General features: G+C 42.6%; 2 protein-coding genes across 4 annotated transcripts; one reads left to right on the top strand and one right to left on the bottom strand.

Moving 5' to 3' along the window:
• Positions 1–2,010: 2,010 nt before the first annotated feature.
• LOC140744683 (uncharacterized) lies at positions 2,011–5,441 on the bottom strand. The gene is made up of 5 exons (XM_073076295.1): positions 4,780–5,441; positions 3,917–4,126; positions 3,271–3,471; positions 2,929–3,098; positions 2,011–2,690 (listed from the first exon to the last, which is right to left on the bottom strand). The coding sequence occupies exons 1-5, from the start codon at positions 4,837–4,839 to the stop codon at positions 2,423–2,425; spliced, it is 909 nt and encodes a 302-aa protein (XP_072932396.1). The 5' UTR covers positions 4,840–5,441; the 3' UTR covers positions 2,011–2,422.
• Positions 5,442–6,092: 651 nt separating this feature from the next.
• Positions 6,093–12,049, top strand: LOC140744632 (uncharacterized). 3 transcript variants are annotated; one of them, XM_073076252.1, is made up of 10 exons: positions 6,093–6,350; positions 6,601–6,813; positions 7,095–7,163; positions 7,443–7,502; positions 8,127–8,195; positions 8,455–8,549; positions 9,133–9,339; positions 9,932–10,330; positions 10,798–10,869; positions 11,759–12,049. In XM_073076252.1, the coding sequence occupies exons 2-10, from the start codon at positions 6,726–6,728 to the stop codon at positions 11,876–11,878; spliced, it is 1,179 nt and encodes a 392-aa protein (XP_072932353.1). In that variant the 5' UTR covers positions 6,093–6,350; positions 6,601–6,725; the 3' UTR covers positions 11,879–12,049. The 3 variants fall into 3 exon arrangements, with proteins under 3 accessions (XP_072932353.1, XP_072932351.1, XP_072932354.1); XM_073076250.1 differs by having other exon boundaries at positions 6,093–6,357; XM_073076253.1 differs by having other exon boundaries at positions 6,093–6,379.
• Positions 12,050–13,572: the final 1,523 nt, after the last annotated feature.

Raw genomic sequence — 13,572 nt, 5'->3', positions numbered from 1 at the left:
GCGCGGGGCGGCGGCGGCATGGTGCGGGGCGCTGGCGGTGAGGCGCGGGGCGGCGGCGGTGCGGCGCGGGATGGCGGCGTGGTGCGGGGCGGCGTTGCGGCGGGCGCGGCGTCGCGCGAGGCGCACTGGGAGGCGGTGCAGGCGCAGTTCCGCGCCACGCGGCTGGCGCGGCCGCCGCCCAGCGCGCCCGCGGCGCTGCTCATCCTGCGCACTGACCTGTAGTAGCCGCCGCGCGCCCCGGCGTCCTCCGAGGTTGGTGCCGCTCTCGTCTGCCCGCACCTTCCTCGGAAAGGGACCGGGGTGGCGTCCGTGCCGCGATCCAAATACATATTTGACGAACGATTCGACGATAATCTTGCCCGACCGTGCAGTTGTATTACTTAGATATTACGTTTAAGTTGTGCGTTATTCGCGTTGACGTACCTATTTTTATATAGCATGAAAAATTTTAATCGCACAATTTCGAGTTTCTGGAATTTATTAGTATAAGGTATATCGTGGTATAGCTCACGTGACACTGCATCACTCTGGCCTGCCCTACTGCCGATTTTGCTAACTAAACATAAATAGGCAGAGAACGTTATATTCTTCCGTATGAAATAGTCTCAATGAAACTACCGACACTACTAAAATGCATACCAATATTGCTTTTGATGATGTGTGTCAAACTGTTGAGCACAACGAGGCGACAGCACCGGGCGGCGCAGTGCCGCGTGAGTTGGACACTTTCTGTATTATTAATAAAGTTTATGACTGTTCAGAAGGTAGTATAAAAGTAGATGGACTATTTTATGCCTGTATTTCATATCGAAGTTCAAAAAATATATATGACGAAGTGGAAACTTATCTTCCTTGAAAAATCCGGCTAAAACGTTCAACTACTTTAATATATTTTATAAGAGACTAGAACGAAATTCTTGATTACATAAACGAAAAATAGATTAAAAAGCTATCCAGTAAATATAAATATATGTATCGACCTGCCGAGCCTGTGCGAGACTGTCCCGTAACAGCTCGATGAGGCGGGAGCCTTGACGACTTTGACACACTGCCGTCATTAGGACATTTTATAGATATTTGTGAACTTGACGAAACTTGTAGTATCTACATTCCAATAATTAAGATTACTTGCTAAGCAAAAATGTTAACGAGTATATAAATATTGTTATACTTATTGGGTAACATTTGCAGTTATTAGAACTGGCGGCGGCTCGTCACGAGCTCGCGGCCTGTTAAGGGATGTAACCTACAAATCAGACTGCCATACTGTTTATTAGATAGAGAATTGTTAACTAAGAATTTTGTCTTAGATATTGATAAGCGAGAAGTAAGCTAGCGTTAAGATAGAGGCCATATCAACAACGTGAGAGAGATCTTCCGGCCGCGAGCGGCGCTCGGCTGCTGCGCGGTGCGTGACCCTTAGAGATGATATTTTTTTAATTAATGTTTTTCGTGTTTTAGTACCGACTTATTGCCTTCTAGCTATATTTTAAGAGACGTTTGGTGCTATCCCCTTCTATTGACGATTATACTTTCTCCGTAACTTGCGTTTAAATTAACACGAACGAAGCGAATTATGTAGCGTTTCCTAGATGTTGTACATTAAGTCATCGTGAGAAGTTTATATCTGCCATACTGTTTATTGTACGGTATTTCCACCCCGTGCGGTCGTTGAGATCTTGGTGCCAAATAGCTTTAAGGTGGTCAGCGCGGTGGGAGAGAAGCGGTGGAGGGAAGGAAAGCTATTGTAGCAGGGGGTTAAAGATCGTAAATATTTTTTTCATTTCTTGTGAAAGATGTAAACAAGTATCGTCAATCTTTCTTTTAAATATATATGTACACTATGATAAGCAAAGAAAAACTAGAACCTCCTGGCTACACTACCTTTGCTGCGGCGTGACGTGTGCCCCGCGCACTGCAACCAGACAATAAGCGGGTCGACCGCGGCGTCACCACACAAGTAAATTAGTTGTAAGACTTATAAAGCAATAAAGTGATATTTTTGTAAAACCTACTTTTATTTAATATAATGATCAATTGTTTAATGATAATCAGGTCAAATACATAGAACATAACAAACACATAGATATATTGTCACAAGTATAACAGCAACTGAGCTAGGGCCTGGCCGTAGGTGAAGGCAAAGAACATGTTATATAAAATCAAAGACATAAGTCACCATGGGCGGCCTACCTACGAAGTTGATAGCTAACACACACCTGTCAGTTTTACTGGCACTATAAGTTAAAACTTTATTACTTATATTATACTGATTCTGATCAAAAAATATACAAAACCTCTATGAAAAATAAACACTTGTCCTTAACATTATGTTTCACATCACTAATTGCACACAAGCGTTCAGTGTTTGAGATATGAACAATATCTTTGAAGGATACATATTGTAACTTCGCGTAGTGCGTCAAGCGAGCACGAGGCGGCCGCGGCGGTACGCGGTACGCGGCGAGCGCAGCGGCGACGGCGGCGGCGAGTGCAGGTGCGTCGGCAGCGGCGACCGCGGCGGCGACAGGAGCGGCGACTGCGGTCGCGTCAGTAGCGGCGACTGCGGTCGCACCAGTAGCGGCGACGGCGGCTGCGCCAGTAGTGGCGACCGCGGCGGTGCCAATAGCGGTGACCGTGGCGGCGAGTGGAGCGGCTCCTTATCCGAATCGTATGTTGTACTCCACGCGCTACCACAACATATTTTTTAATGCAATATAGACATGTACTTATATATTTCATAATGAAATTGTATCACATATGTACAAAAAATAAATATTTGAAAAAATATTAAAAGTATCAGTAAAATAAAACTTAGGGATTTCGGTGATTGTAAACAGGGGTTTTCTTTGTTTTTACCTTTTTATCATAATGGACCGTTTATCATAAAGTTACCATGGGGACTTTCGTTACAAAGTTTCGACAGACCTTAGTGGCGCGGTAGCGGGGTAGCTAGGTGGGGCAGGGGCGCGGCGCGAGTGCGGCGCGGCGGCGGTGGCCAGCAGCGCCAGCAGCACGGCGGCCGCCTGCAGCAGCGCCAGCAGCAGCGCCGCCGCCGCCGCCACGTGCAGATTGCGCGGCGCGTCCGCCTCCGCCTCCTGCGACGAGGACTCCGCTGCATTACCGCTATATAATACTCGTTTACCGTCACCGGTTACCGTAAAATGTCGTGGAAGAATAATCTACAGTATAGTCAAAATAATTATGTACAGTAAAAATTGGTGGGTGGTGAAAGCCAATCACAAATGAAGCTGTGAAAGCGAAGCCAACCTTAATGATTTCCTTGAGCTTCGAGGGCAGCGGGTGCCAGTGCGCGAGGTGCTCCAGCAGCGGCTGCACGTGCTCGCGCAGCGCCAGCGCGCGGCGCAGCTCCGCCGCCTGCGCCGAGCGCGCCCACGCCGCCGCGCGCGCCCACAGCCACCACGCCAGCGCCGCCTCGCTGCACACCATCAACGCCATCAGGGACGCGTACTGCAATCGAATGGAATCAAATAGTTTATTTGTTAATAGATATAGATACAACGAGGTGGTTTACATATTACTGATAGTTCCATTATCTAGTCATATTATCATGACATACAAATATTCATATAATTATTTCTACAGAAGATTACAGAATTTACTTAAATTGCAACATAATATAAATCAGCCCAATTTCAGTACAATAAATTAGATGAGTAAAAATTTAAATGCGAAAGCCACGACGATCAGACGCCACTGGAAGTACGAAACCTGTAGTCTGGAATAAAAATCATTTTACGGAACGATTATCGATAACATTTTTCATGAAGAGTTTAAGAGTTTTTCATAAAAAAATACATAGGTATACACATTAATAGTGCGTATATTGTAATCAGTAAAGAGAGTGATAAATAATAAGAGAGTACGTTGTAATCGTAGCCGTTAAGAGGCCTACCGTTAGGAGTAGGACCCGTCGCAGCAGGCGGCGGCGCGTGCGCAGCGCCACGACGGCGAGGTGCGCGAGCAGCAGCAGCAGCGCGGCGACGGCGGGCAGCGCCGCGGCGGCCACGCGGTACTCGCGCGGGAACACCTCGCGCAGCGCCACGTACGTGCTGGGGTCCCACTTGAGCCGCGCGCTCGTCGCCAGCCCCGCGCCCGCGTACAGCTGCCACACACACTCACTTGAGCTTTTCAAAGTCTTAAACTATCATTTGTCGACTAGAATTTTTGTTTACATGTTAGATACCTACCTATACCAAAAAAAATCTCAGTAATTTACAGATCATAGACTATATACCGTGCAACAATATTGGTGAACTAAATAATGTTACCTACATTATTACAGTAAGTATCTTTTACTAATAACAATAATCACAATATTTACAAACACTGTTAATGTATTAAAATTAAATAAAGATATTGCTGTAATAGTGTACACAGATAGGTACGCTTATCGTAGATATTGGATTGTTTGAAAATGTCGTTATAATTGAGGTTATCAAAAAACACACAGCGAAATTTAAAAAGCCTTGTACTGACACGATAAACGTGTTATCTTAGAAACACTAAAGGACTAACGTATTCTTCTCAACTAAATCATCTGAAATAATCAGAATGTTAATCGAAAACATGAATGATGACCATGAACGATGACCAAATGATAACATTGTTATAGTCCGCGTAAAACTGCTAGTCCGCTCTGAATATAGAAATGAATCACATCGCCATAGCAAATTGAATGACTAAACCTGCTTCGAACAACTTCGAGCGGACTAGCAATTTGGCGATAACTATACTATTATATCAAAAAGTACTTACCACGAGCAGGATATTAACGTGCAGCAGCAAGGCGGGCACGGCTCGCGCGCAGCACGCCATGGCCGCGCGCCGCGCCGGTCGCGCCGCCGACCGCTCCGCCGGCCTCACCGCCGCGCTCGCCGCCGCATGCCCGCTCCGGCCGGCGTACACCACTCGCACTACCGTAAAATGAGTTTGGTTCGACACTATCCTGCATGTGTAACGGTACTCGTACGGAGGATAATCCTTTTGCAAATCTATTTTGCTTCCTTGTCCTGCGATGCGGATTATGCGGATACAAAATAAATTTCTTTTATTTCTTTATCGTGATCTGTTGACAATCAACTAGCAGTACTGTTTACTATACGGAGCAATTTAGGAAGCGCGTACGCTGACCGCGACGCGGTTGGTAGAGTCGCGCCGCCTGCTCCGACCGAGCCGCGTATCTTATCTGCGGTTATAGAACGCTGTTTACGAGAATCAAGTGACGCGGCGCAGCCCTGCCTGCACCTATCAATTCTGAGATATGTAGAGATAAAGTTTGCTGAATCATAATTATCTGAAGATAATCTATCGTTGCAAATATAAGAACAATACAAAATATTATTTTGCTGCACGATACTAATAGGAAAATTTACAGAAAAATGTTTAATGAAGAATTAAATGTTGTAAGTTGGTCTTTAACAAACATATACCACAAAATATGAGTTTTTATTTTGTGTATATAGCTACAACAGTAGGGTTATCAATGCTTCAATGACGAACAAGTCTTTAAATTACTTTGAGAGCTTTCAGAGCTTATTGATTACAAACTAACATTATACTCCTATTCGATGACATTTGAGTGCCCATGCTCGTAAGTGAGAACTCAGCATTGGTCATTAAGTCACGTTTGCTGAACAGCAGGGCGAAGGTCAACTCTTAGCACCCAACACGTGTCATACCATTGTTACCTACCACAACTGCAATCTGACAGCTGGGTAGCCGTGTGAAGTCATCATTAGCAAGGTAGCACGTAGACACTCCGAATAGGAAAAGTGGTTATATTTTGATGATAATTGGAATGTTAGTCACACGGGTAATACGCGGACAAAAATTTGTACTGAGCGATGAATCAAAATTGTCCTCAAGGAATAAATATAGTCAGACGGAGAGCGGACTGGAAGTTTGACGGGGACTCTACCTAATTCTCGTTAAGCTTCAAGCCAATAAATGATTTAGGAAGAGGTTGGGAGCATGTGATAGTCTTTTTAAAAGTGATGACTGAAACCATAGATAAAATAGCAAAAAAAAAAACAAAGTCTATAACTTATTCAATGTTTTTCATTGACTATTTAAAAATAATCAAATCAAAGTGACACATTTATTATAGGTTATTAAGCTTGGCCTTGGAATAATTAATAAAATGTATTTATTTATATAATATTATTCTCTAATTATATATTTTACCTTTTTAATAAAGAAACTTTTCAATAGGAAATGTATTCGTTGGAATCGAAATTATGACGTGTTAGACTTACAGTTTATTTTATTTAAAATGGTTTTTCTTGAGGCTGTGTAGCGCGAAGCTTGAAATTGTGATCTAGTTACAAGTGTGTGGTAAAGACATTTAACTATATAGGTAGTAGCTTTAGTATCTTTACGTAAGGCTCAGACAGACATAATGATGTACAAATTTATTAATGAAGGTAAAAGCGTATGAATGTTCCAGTTCCGGATTCTAGATTCCTAATGAAACTAGACTCCATGTCTGTTTACTCTTTTATGAAAATACGATGCAGAGTTGTTGGTGCTATTCATTTTAAGTTAACATGAGGATTTTAATGCAACTTTCGATTTCAGATGTTTATTAAAAACAAGTAGGGTAGCCAAATATTTTGTGGAGAAGGTAACAAATCCCAATGAAAGTTTAGATGGCATGACATGCGCGAGTGTAGGCGGGGAGCAGCGGCGCCGACGAGCGCGGCATGCAGCACTCACAGCGCGTCAGCTTCTGCATCCAGTTGGGCGCCTCTCTCACCTTCGCCCGCTTCTCGGGCACCCCGCGGGCCCTCGGTGCGTTGCTAATTAAATCTTCGAAAATATTTTAAATATATCCATAATTATACTTCTCTAGACTGTTATGGCTACCTCTGCAAGCACGTTTGTGCGTGTGTGTATGAGTGTAGGCGCGTTTTTGGCGCTAAACTCAGAATGAATCCAATTTAATCCAATAAATCTCGAATTATTTTTATGCGTCTATATAAATTAATATTTTCATATTTATTATATATATTTATGTATTAATAATTATGGTGTAAATAATGTACATATCGGTATTTTGTGCATGTGAGCAGCCGGGCGCATCCGGCGTGCCACGTCGGTGTTCCACCCGGCGCCGCGCGTGCTGTACAGCTCCCGCCCGGGTGAGTGCACGGCCCGTAGCAGCGGCGTAGCGCTCGTAAACCATTATGATTTTAATTAAATTATGACTTAATAGTAAAATTGACTTGCAATTTATTTGTAAGTAATTAAAAACTTTATTATGATTTGCCGCCCACGAAGAAATGACGCCAAGGCGCTACGCCAAAACGTTAAGCCTGGTACGCTACGTCTTGCATGTATATTGTATTTTTGAACATAATTGTCATCATCATCATCATATGAAACTTACCTAAAATGTACTTTGTTTAATTTGTGCATAGTTCGTGTAAAGAAACGGGCGCTGTCCATTAGGAGCGTTAAAAGCATTACAAATAAAAGCGGTAAGTTAATTACTTTTAGAAATTAATTATTCTTTACCCTAACATTATAAAGCTTATAATACTCGTATAATAAATGTTACATTGTATAACATACAACAATAATATTTTAGTGTAAAATCACCACGCTTTAAAACTTCTTACTTAATATATTTTAATACAAAATCTTTATTGCATACTCGTAAATGCTTATTGCCAAGGTACTTATAGATATACAAAATAATTTTATGTGGTTGGTCTTACTGTAATACAAGTAGGAACTAAAGTAGGTACCTATTATTAGGTATTTTTGATCTTAACGTCTACTATTGAACTGCAATTGCTTATATTTATTAATTATTTGTGTTTACTTGTATTTTTTAACACGCTTTTATTAGCTTCAGACGTATGTATGTTGGTATGTTGGTATGTTGGTATGTTAGTATAATTGTGTATAATTGTGGAAAAAGTGTGGGGTGCTCCATTTATCAGGTTCGAAAAGCACTGTTCTTTATACTGTTATTTACTGTTCCTTAATTGATTCTTAGATTGAAAATTATTTTCTACTTTTTAGTTGATTTTATCATAAAAGCGTGTTTTTTAGTTTTTTGAACTATAATTATTATCATTATTTTGTGTGATGTGTAGTCCGGATGGCGAAGCGGGTGGCGTCCTCGCTCCGAAGCAGAGCTGGTATGGGAAGCAGTGCTAGCTTCGGTAAGTCATGCTTACCACTCCAACCTTAATGTTTTTCGATTTGTACATACAGGCAATATTGCATACCGATTTTTTCTATAAATTCATATGATCATCGGTAGCATATACTTTAATCGCAGAGTCTAATTGACATTTTATTTTAGCTCAGATTACAGTGACGTTTTATCTTATAGATTTCAAAAAGATTGCCGTAGATAAACACTACCATTACAGAAAAAGCATGATTACGAGGGGTTGTCTCACGTTCTGTGTATTTCAGCCCGTAGAGGGCGCGCCTACGGCCCCGGGAAGCCGCGCTCGTGCTGGAGTCGCTGCTGGTGCTCGCTGCTGCTGCACGTCAATCTGCTGCTGATGGTAAATTGCTGCTTCTTTTACCATTCTACGTTATGATTTATTCGTGTTTTGTCGTTTGTAGGTAGTAGTGGCTGTCGATCCCAACATGGCCGGGCGGACCAAACCTTAAGCCGCTAGAGGCTGTAAAATACGTATTATAATATGTAGACTTTATCGAAACAGAGTTTTTGTATCCCATTACAATATCCCAGAAACGTCAGAATTGACTGAAGAACCGTTTAAATTACTAAGTACATTTAAACGAATAGTTGTCGTGAAGCATATTTCGTGTTTTTTTATACAATATAAGAATATCAGACGAGCATGCAGTCCACCTGATGACAAGTGGCAACTGCCACCTATTTACATCTGCAATCAACTACAGGTTAGATTAGATTCCTACCTGAGGTCGGCCACAGATGCGCCGCTACCCCTGAGGACTAAGTTGGAACGCCTCGGAAAAGTGTGAATCCCTTACCACACCCTTCAAGACGGAACACAGCAACGCCTAACATTGCTGTTATTAGGCAGAAATAGGTGTGGCGATGGTGCCGCCGGAGTCGAACCACAAAGGGTGCTAAAGGAACCAAAATTGTGCACGCAGATGTACGTGGGCGCGGCGCTGGCGACGGCGGCGCGGCTGCGCTGGGACCCGTCCACGTACGTGGTGGTGCGCGAGCTGATCCCGGCGGAGTACGCGCTGGCGCAGCTGGGGCTGCTGGCGGGCGCGGCCGCGCTGCTGGCGCTGGCGCAGCTCGCCGCGCTGGCGCTGCACTCGCGCTACCGGTGCCGCCGCTGGCTGCTCATCATCGTTCGTCCTTTGTTTTATTTAAATTGCATTTTAGCGTTCCGTATTCGAGGGGCAACAACTGTAACCTATAACTAAGTCTCCGTTTTCTGTCCATCTGTCACTGGGTTTTACCTTTCTCTTTGGATTTTACTTTTCTCTTGAACCGTAATTGATAGACACACGAAACTTTAACAGTATGTATCACACCACACACACAAAGTGTATCAAAAATTAGAATGGTACGGATCTTTCATGAAAATGTGCACTTTCCTACAATTTTCGACTTAACTTTACATTCTGGAATCCTTAAACCCCTTTTAGCCCTTTTAACTAATTCTATTGAACGGCGAACTAATACAATGAGTGATTTTTTAAATGAAGTTGGACTCCAATCTAGAGAAAGAGATACATATCTTTTAGTTTTAGTGTTTAAGAAAATTAATATCCAAGTCTTTTGAGTATTTTTTACTAATCCTATTTGGAAATGTCATCGATGAAAAAAAGTTATTGTCGTCTCCTTACGCAGTGAGCTTTGGTATCCGTTATTTAAGTTTAGGTGGGGTGGGATGGTATATCAGCGAGCGGTTGAGGAAGTCAGGTTGTATGCGTGCAGTACGCGTTGGTGATGCTGGCGATGCTGACGGTGGAGGCGGTGGTGGGGTACCAGGTGATGACCGAAGTGGAGCAGCAGATGGCGGCGGGCCGCGCGCAGCTCCAGGCGCTGCTCGACGCCGTGAGCTACACGATGGACGCGATCACCAAGCTGGAGTTGCCAGGCCTCGAAATAATTGATCAAATCCCAAACTTGCCCGATCTACTACCCACGTTGCCTCAGTTGCCCGATATCACCTTGCCCGATATCACCCTGCCCGATGTCACCCTGCCGGAAATACCCGATATATCCATTCCTGATATTGGCAGGCATTCTAATGTAACGATAAGGAAGCCCAGGCAGCTGCCTAATATTCAGTTGAACATGAATATTATCAAGAAGTTACAGACTATTATTGAGGTATGTGAATTTCCTTTTCAAATTAGTGTAAATAAACAATTAAGCATACAGATAGACCAAAAAATAAATCTATATTATATCGGTAAACTATTACCAGACAGAGAAAACAATTACAACAGATAAGTATAGGGAAAACATCTTAAGTACCGGTAACTCCTTTTAGATAGAAAACATATATAATTTCATCTTTGACATTATGATCGATATAGATATAATCGATATAGATATCGAAACAATTCTGAATACTCAAAATACAAACAAATCACAATATTGTAGCGATTTTTTGAAAAATACGAACTATTGGATGCATAGAAAGATATTTTATAGTTCAAGATAGCTAGTTAAAAGTTCTAAATTGGATAGGAAGGTCACTTTTTAGTCATCTGTATTTATAAAAAAAAAAACAGATTTTCGAATGCGGAAAGTGGAATTCGAATCGTAACCTAAAATATAATGTCTGGTTTCAGGACGTGAAGCAAGACGCGCCCATGAACATCGAAGTGGCAATGATGGCGATATACGTGCTGGCCGCCTTGCAGGTTTATATCTAATTGTACCCGCGTGGCGGTGTAGGTGTAGCTCGCTACCTTCGCTTGCTGTATTTGTATACTGACGTGATTTCAGGCTAAACTTATAAGTGAAAAACCGCCTTCTCTTCTAAAACAAAACTAACCATCGAGTATGGACTCGATCTCAGGATTTATCGCAAATGCTACCCACATATATAAATAGGATATAGATAGTATTATAATACCACGTGAAGTTGGCGACAGGTGCGTTGTTACCCCTGAGGACTACGTAGGAACGCCTCGAAGTCTTTCTGCCTCATAAGGTTAGCAAGAGACTAGGCCAAAAAAACAAATAGGAAGTCACGTTTTCCTAAACAAAGTTCAGAGACTAAAATTACCTAATTCCTCATTGTAGCGGACGGATAATTTTGAAATCTGGTGCCTACGTCACCTTTCCTTCAATGCACCACTCGCCGAAGGATGAAGTCCCATCCACATCAACTGGACCCGTGACGGCCCTCCACGGTTCCGTCTGAACGTTCATTTTTGCTGCGTACGTGCAAAATGTGGAATGAACCTCCTACCTCCTGAGGTATTACCTCAGGACAATGACATGGGGTTCATCAAGAGGGGTGTAAAAAGAACTCTCTTTTAAAGCCGGCGATGCATTGGCGACTCCTCTGGTGTTGCAAATGTCCATAGGCGACGGTGACTGCTTCCCATCACGACTGCCTTATCGTTAGGTTATATATAAAAAAAATAACGTATGAATATGCTTAGGTAAACGAAATTACTTAAGGCGGCAACGGTACATTCGTTGCATCTACCGGTGCACGGTATCTAAAGGCATGTGGGACTGGGGTAGAGAGATGTAATTCCATCAGCGCGACCGGCAATAAATCACCCGATATTTTGCAAGGCGAGTGCCGTGGTGCTGGCACTGCTGGCCGCCGTCGCGGAGCCGGCGCGCCGCCCCGCCGCCGCCGCGGCCGCCGCGCCGCCGCGCTGCCTGCGCGAGTGCCCCGTGTACGACGCGTGACGGCCGTGATGCGCGTACACTTGCGCGTACACATGCACTGTGATATATGTATTCATGTTATGACTTAGAGTTTTATCCTTTGTAAATTATGAAATTTGTTTAGTATATGGTAGATATGTATATGTTATTATTAGCTGTTTTGTTTGTGTACACGTGTGTTTATTTGGAAAATTATCTTTCATTTCCATTTACCCTGTCATCGTCATCCTGCTTCATAGTTATATGAGACAATGAAACACAAAAATGAATAGTTCAACATTTATTATTATACGTTTGAAATCGAAAGTAGTCGGGAGTGGCGCGGCGCGCGTCCCGAGCAGTGCAAAAATATATAACTGTGCCGAGCGCCTTCGAAGTCGTTTACAACATTACAACAATGTACGCATACATCTATTTACATATACATAGCTATGGTTTACGATATCTACTACATCAACAAAACGTAGCGAAGGTCCAGCGACGCGCCCGACGGCGGAACTCAATATCTACAAATACATAAGAATAACGTTATTGATTCGAAGGAGGACGTATTTGTGTAAATTCAATGAACGCGGATTCCTCAACTGGCAACCTTCATTTTTATTTACATTTCGTTGTCCATATTATAACAAAGAAACTACTATTTAGGTTTATCATACCAGTTTGTCATCACAACTTATACGTATAATAAAAAATAATTTAAGAACTCTGAAACAACGACGGTAAGAGCAATGCGGTCGCGTCGCCGGCTCGCCACGCGCGCACCGCCGCCGCCGCCGCCGCCGCCGCCGCGGGGCTGGCGGGCTGGCGGGCTGGCGCGGCAGTACGCCACTGGTACGAGTACATACACACACCAAAGTGAAAATCTTATTCATAATCATAATCGTAATAGTTTTACTAATACATACAACAGTGACGGAGAATACGGTGGAGACGCGCCGCGGGCATCATCTGATTTCCACTTGTTTTTATTTATTTTTCTCGGTTTGGTTCTAGTCGCTCACGTGCAGACGGTTAATAAAACAATGGATTAACCGAATGAGATCGGCCAATTTACAAATGGCACCAACTACTTAAGAGCCAGTTTATAAACATTTAGGCCGAAATTCCAAAAAGGCAAAGTAGTTAGTTAGTTATCGAGTCCAAGCGATAAGTTGGCGTTCGCTGCTGCTTGGATATAACAACTGTATACCTATATTAAGCAAAATAAATGATTTGATTTGATTTGCCCATGCACCAATATTCCTTGGAGTCCTTGGGCAATAGGTAACCCAGAGCCCCGTCGCCTCCGTCCCGCGTGCTGCGCCGGCCGTACTCACGTGCTCACACTTATCGCTTATCACTATACGAGAGGTGCAGCATCACATCTCTACGGGACATTGAAATACTTTATCTATTATATATATTAATACCCAGACAATACATTTTATTTCAATAAGTGTCTTAAAATTTGTGACAAATAAATTCTTCGAACTTTAGAAGTTGCACACAAAATTCGAGTATTCTAGTAACTAATCAACAAATACATTAATAATAAGTACATTTGGTCTAAGATCCGAAGCTAAATCGAACTGGACCGAGCTGATAATAGAATGAAACTCGTTTTATAATTAAATTAGTACATTGGGTAATACATTAAAAATGGGTTTGCTAAAAAAATTCTGGACAGGATAATTTTAATTATTTTTTGAAAAATTAAAATTTAATTGAAAATT

The sequence above is a fragment of the Epargyreus clarus genome, unplaced genomic scaffold (genome assembly GCF_041222505.1).
Source record: "Epargyreus clarus isolate Ecla_fem2 unplaced genomic scaffold, WU_Ecla_fem_2.2 ptg000009l, whole genome shotgun sequence".
Lineage (NCBI taxonomy): Eukaryota > Metazoa > Arthropoda > Insecta > Lepidoptera > Hesperiidae > Epargyreus > Epargyreus clarus.
The sequence above is the reverse complement of the archived record's forward strand: the minus strand, read 5'-3'. Positions and strand labels throughout refer to the sequence as shown.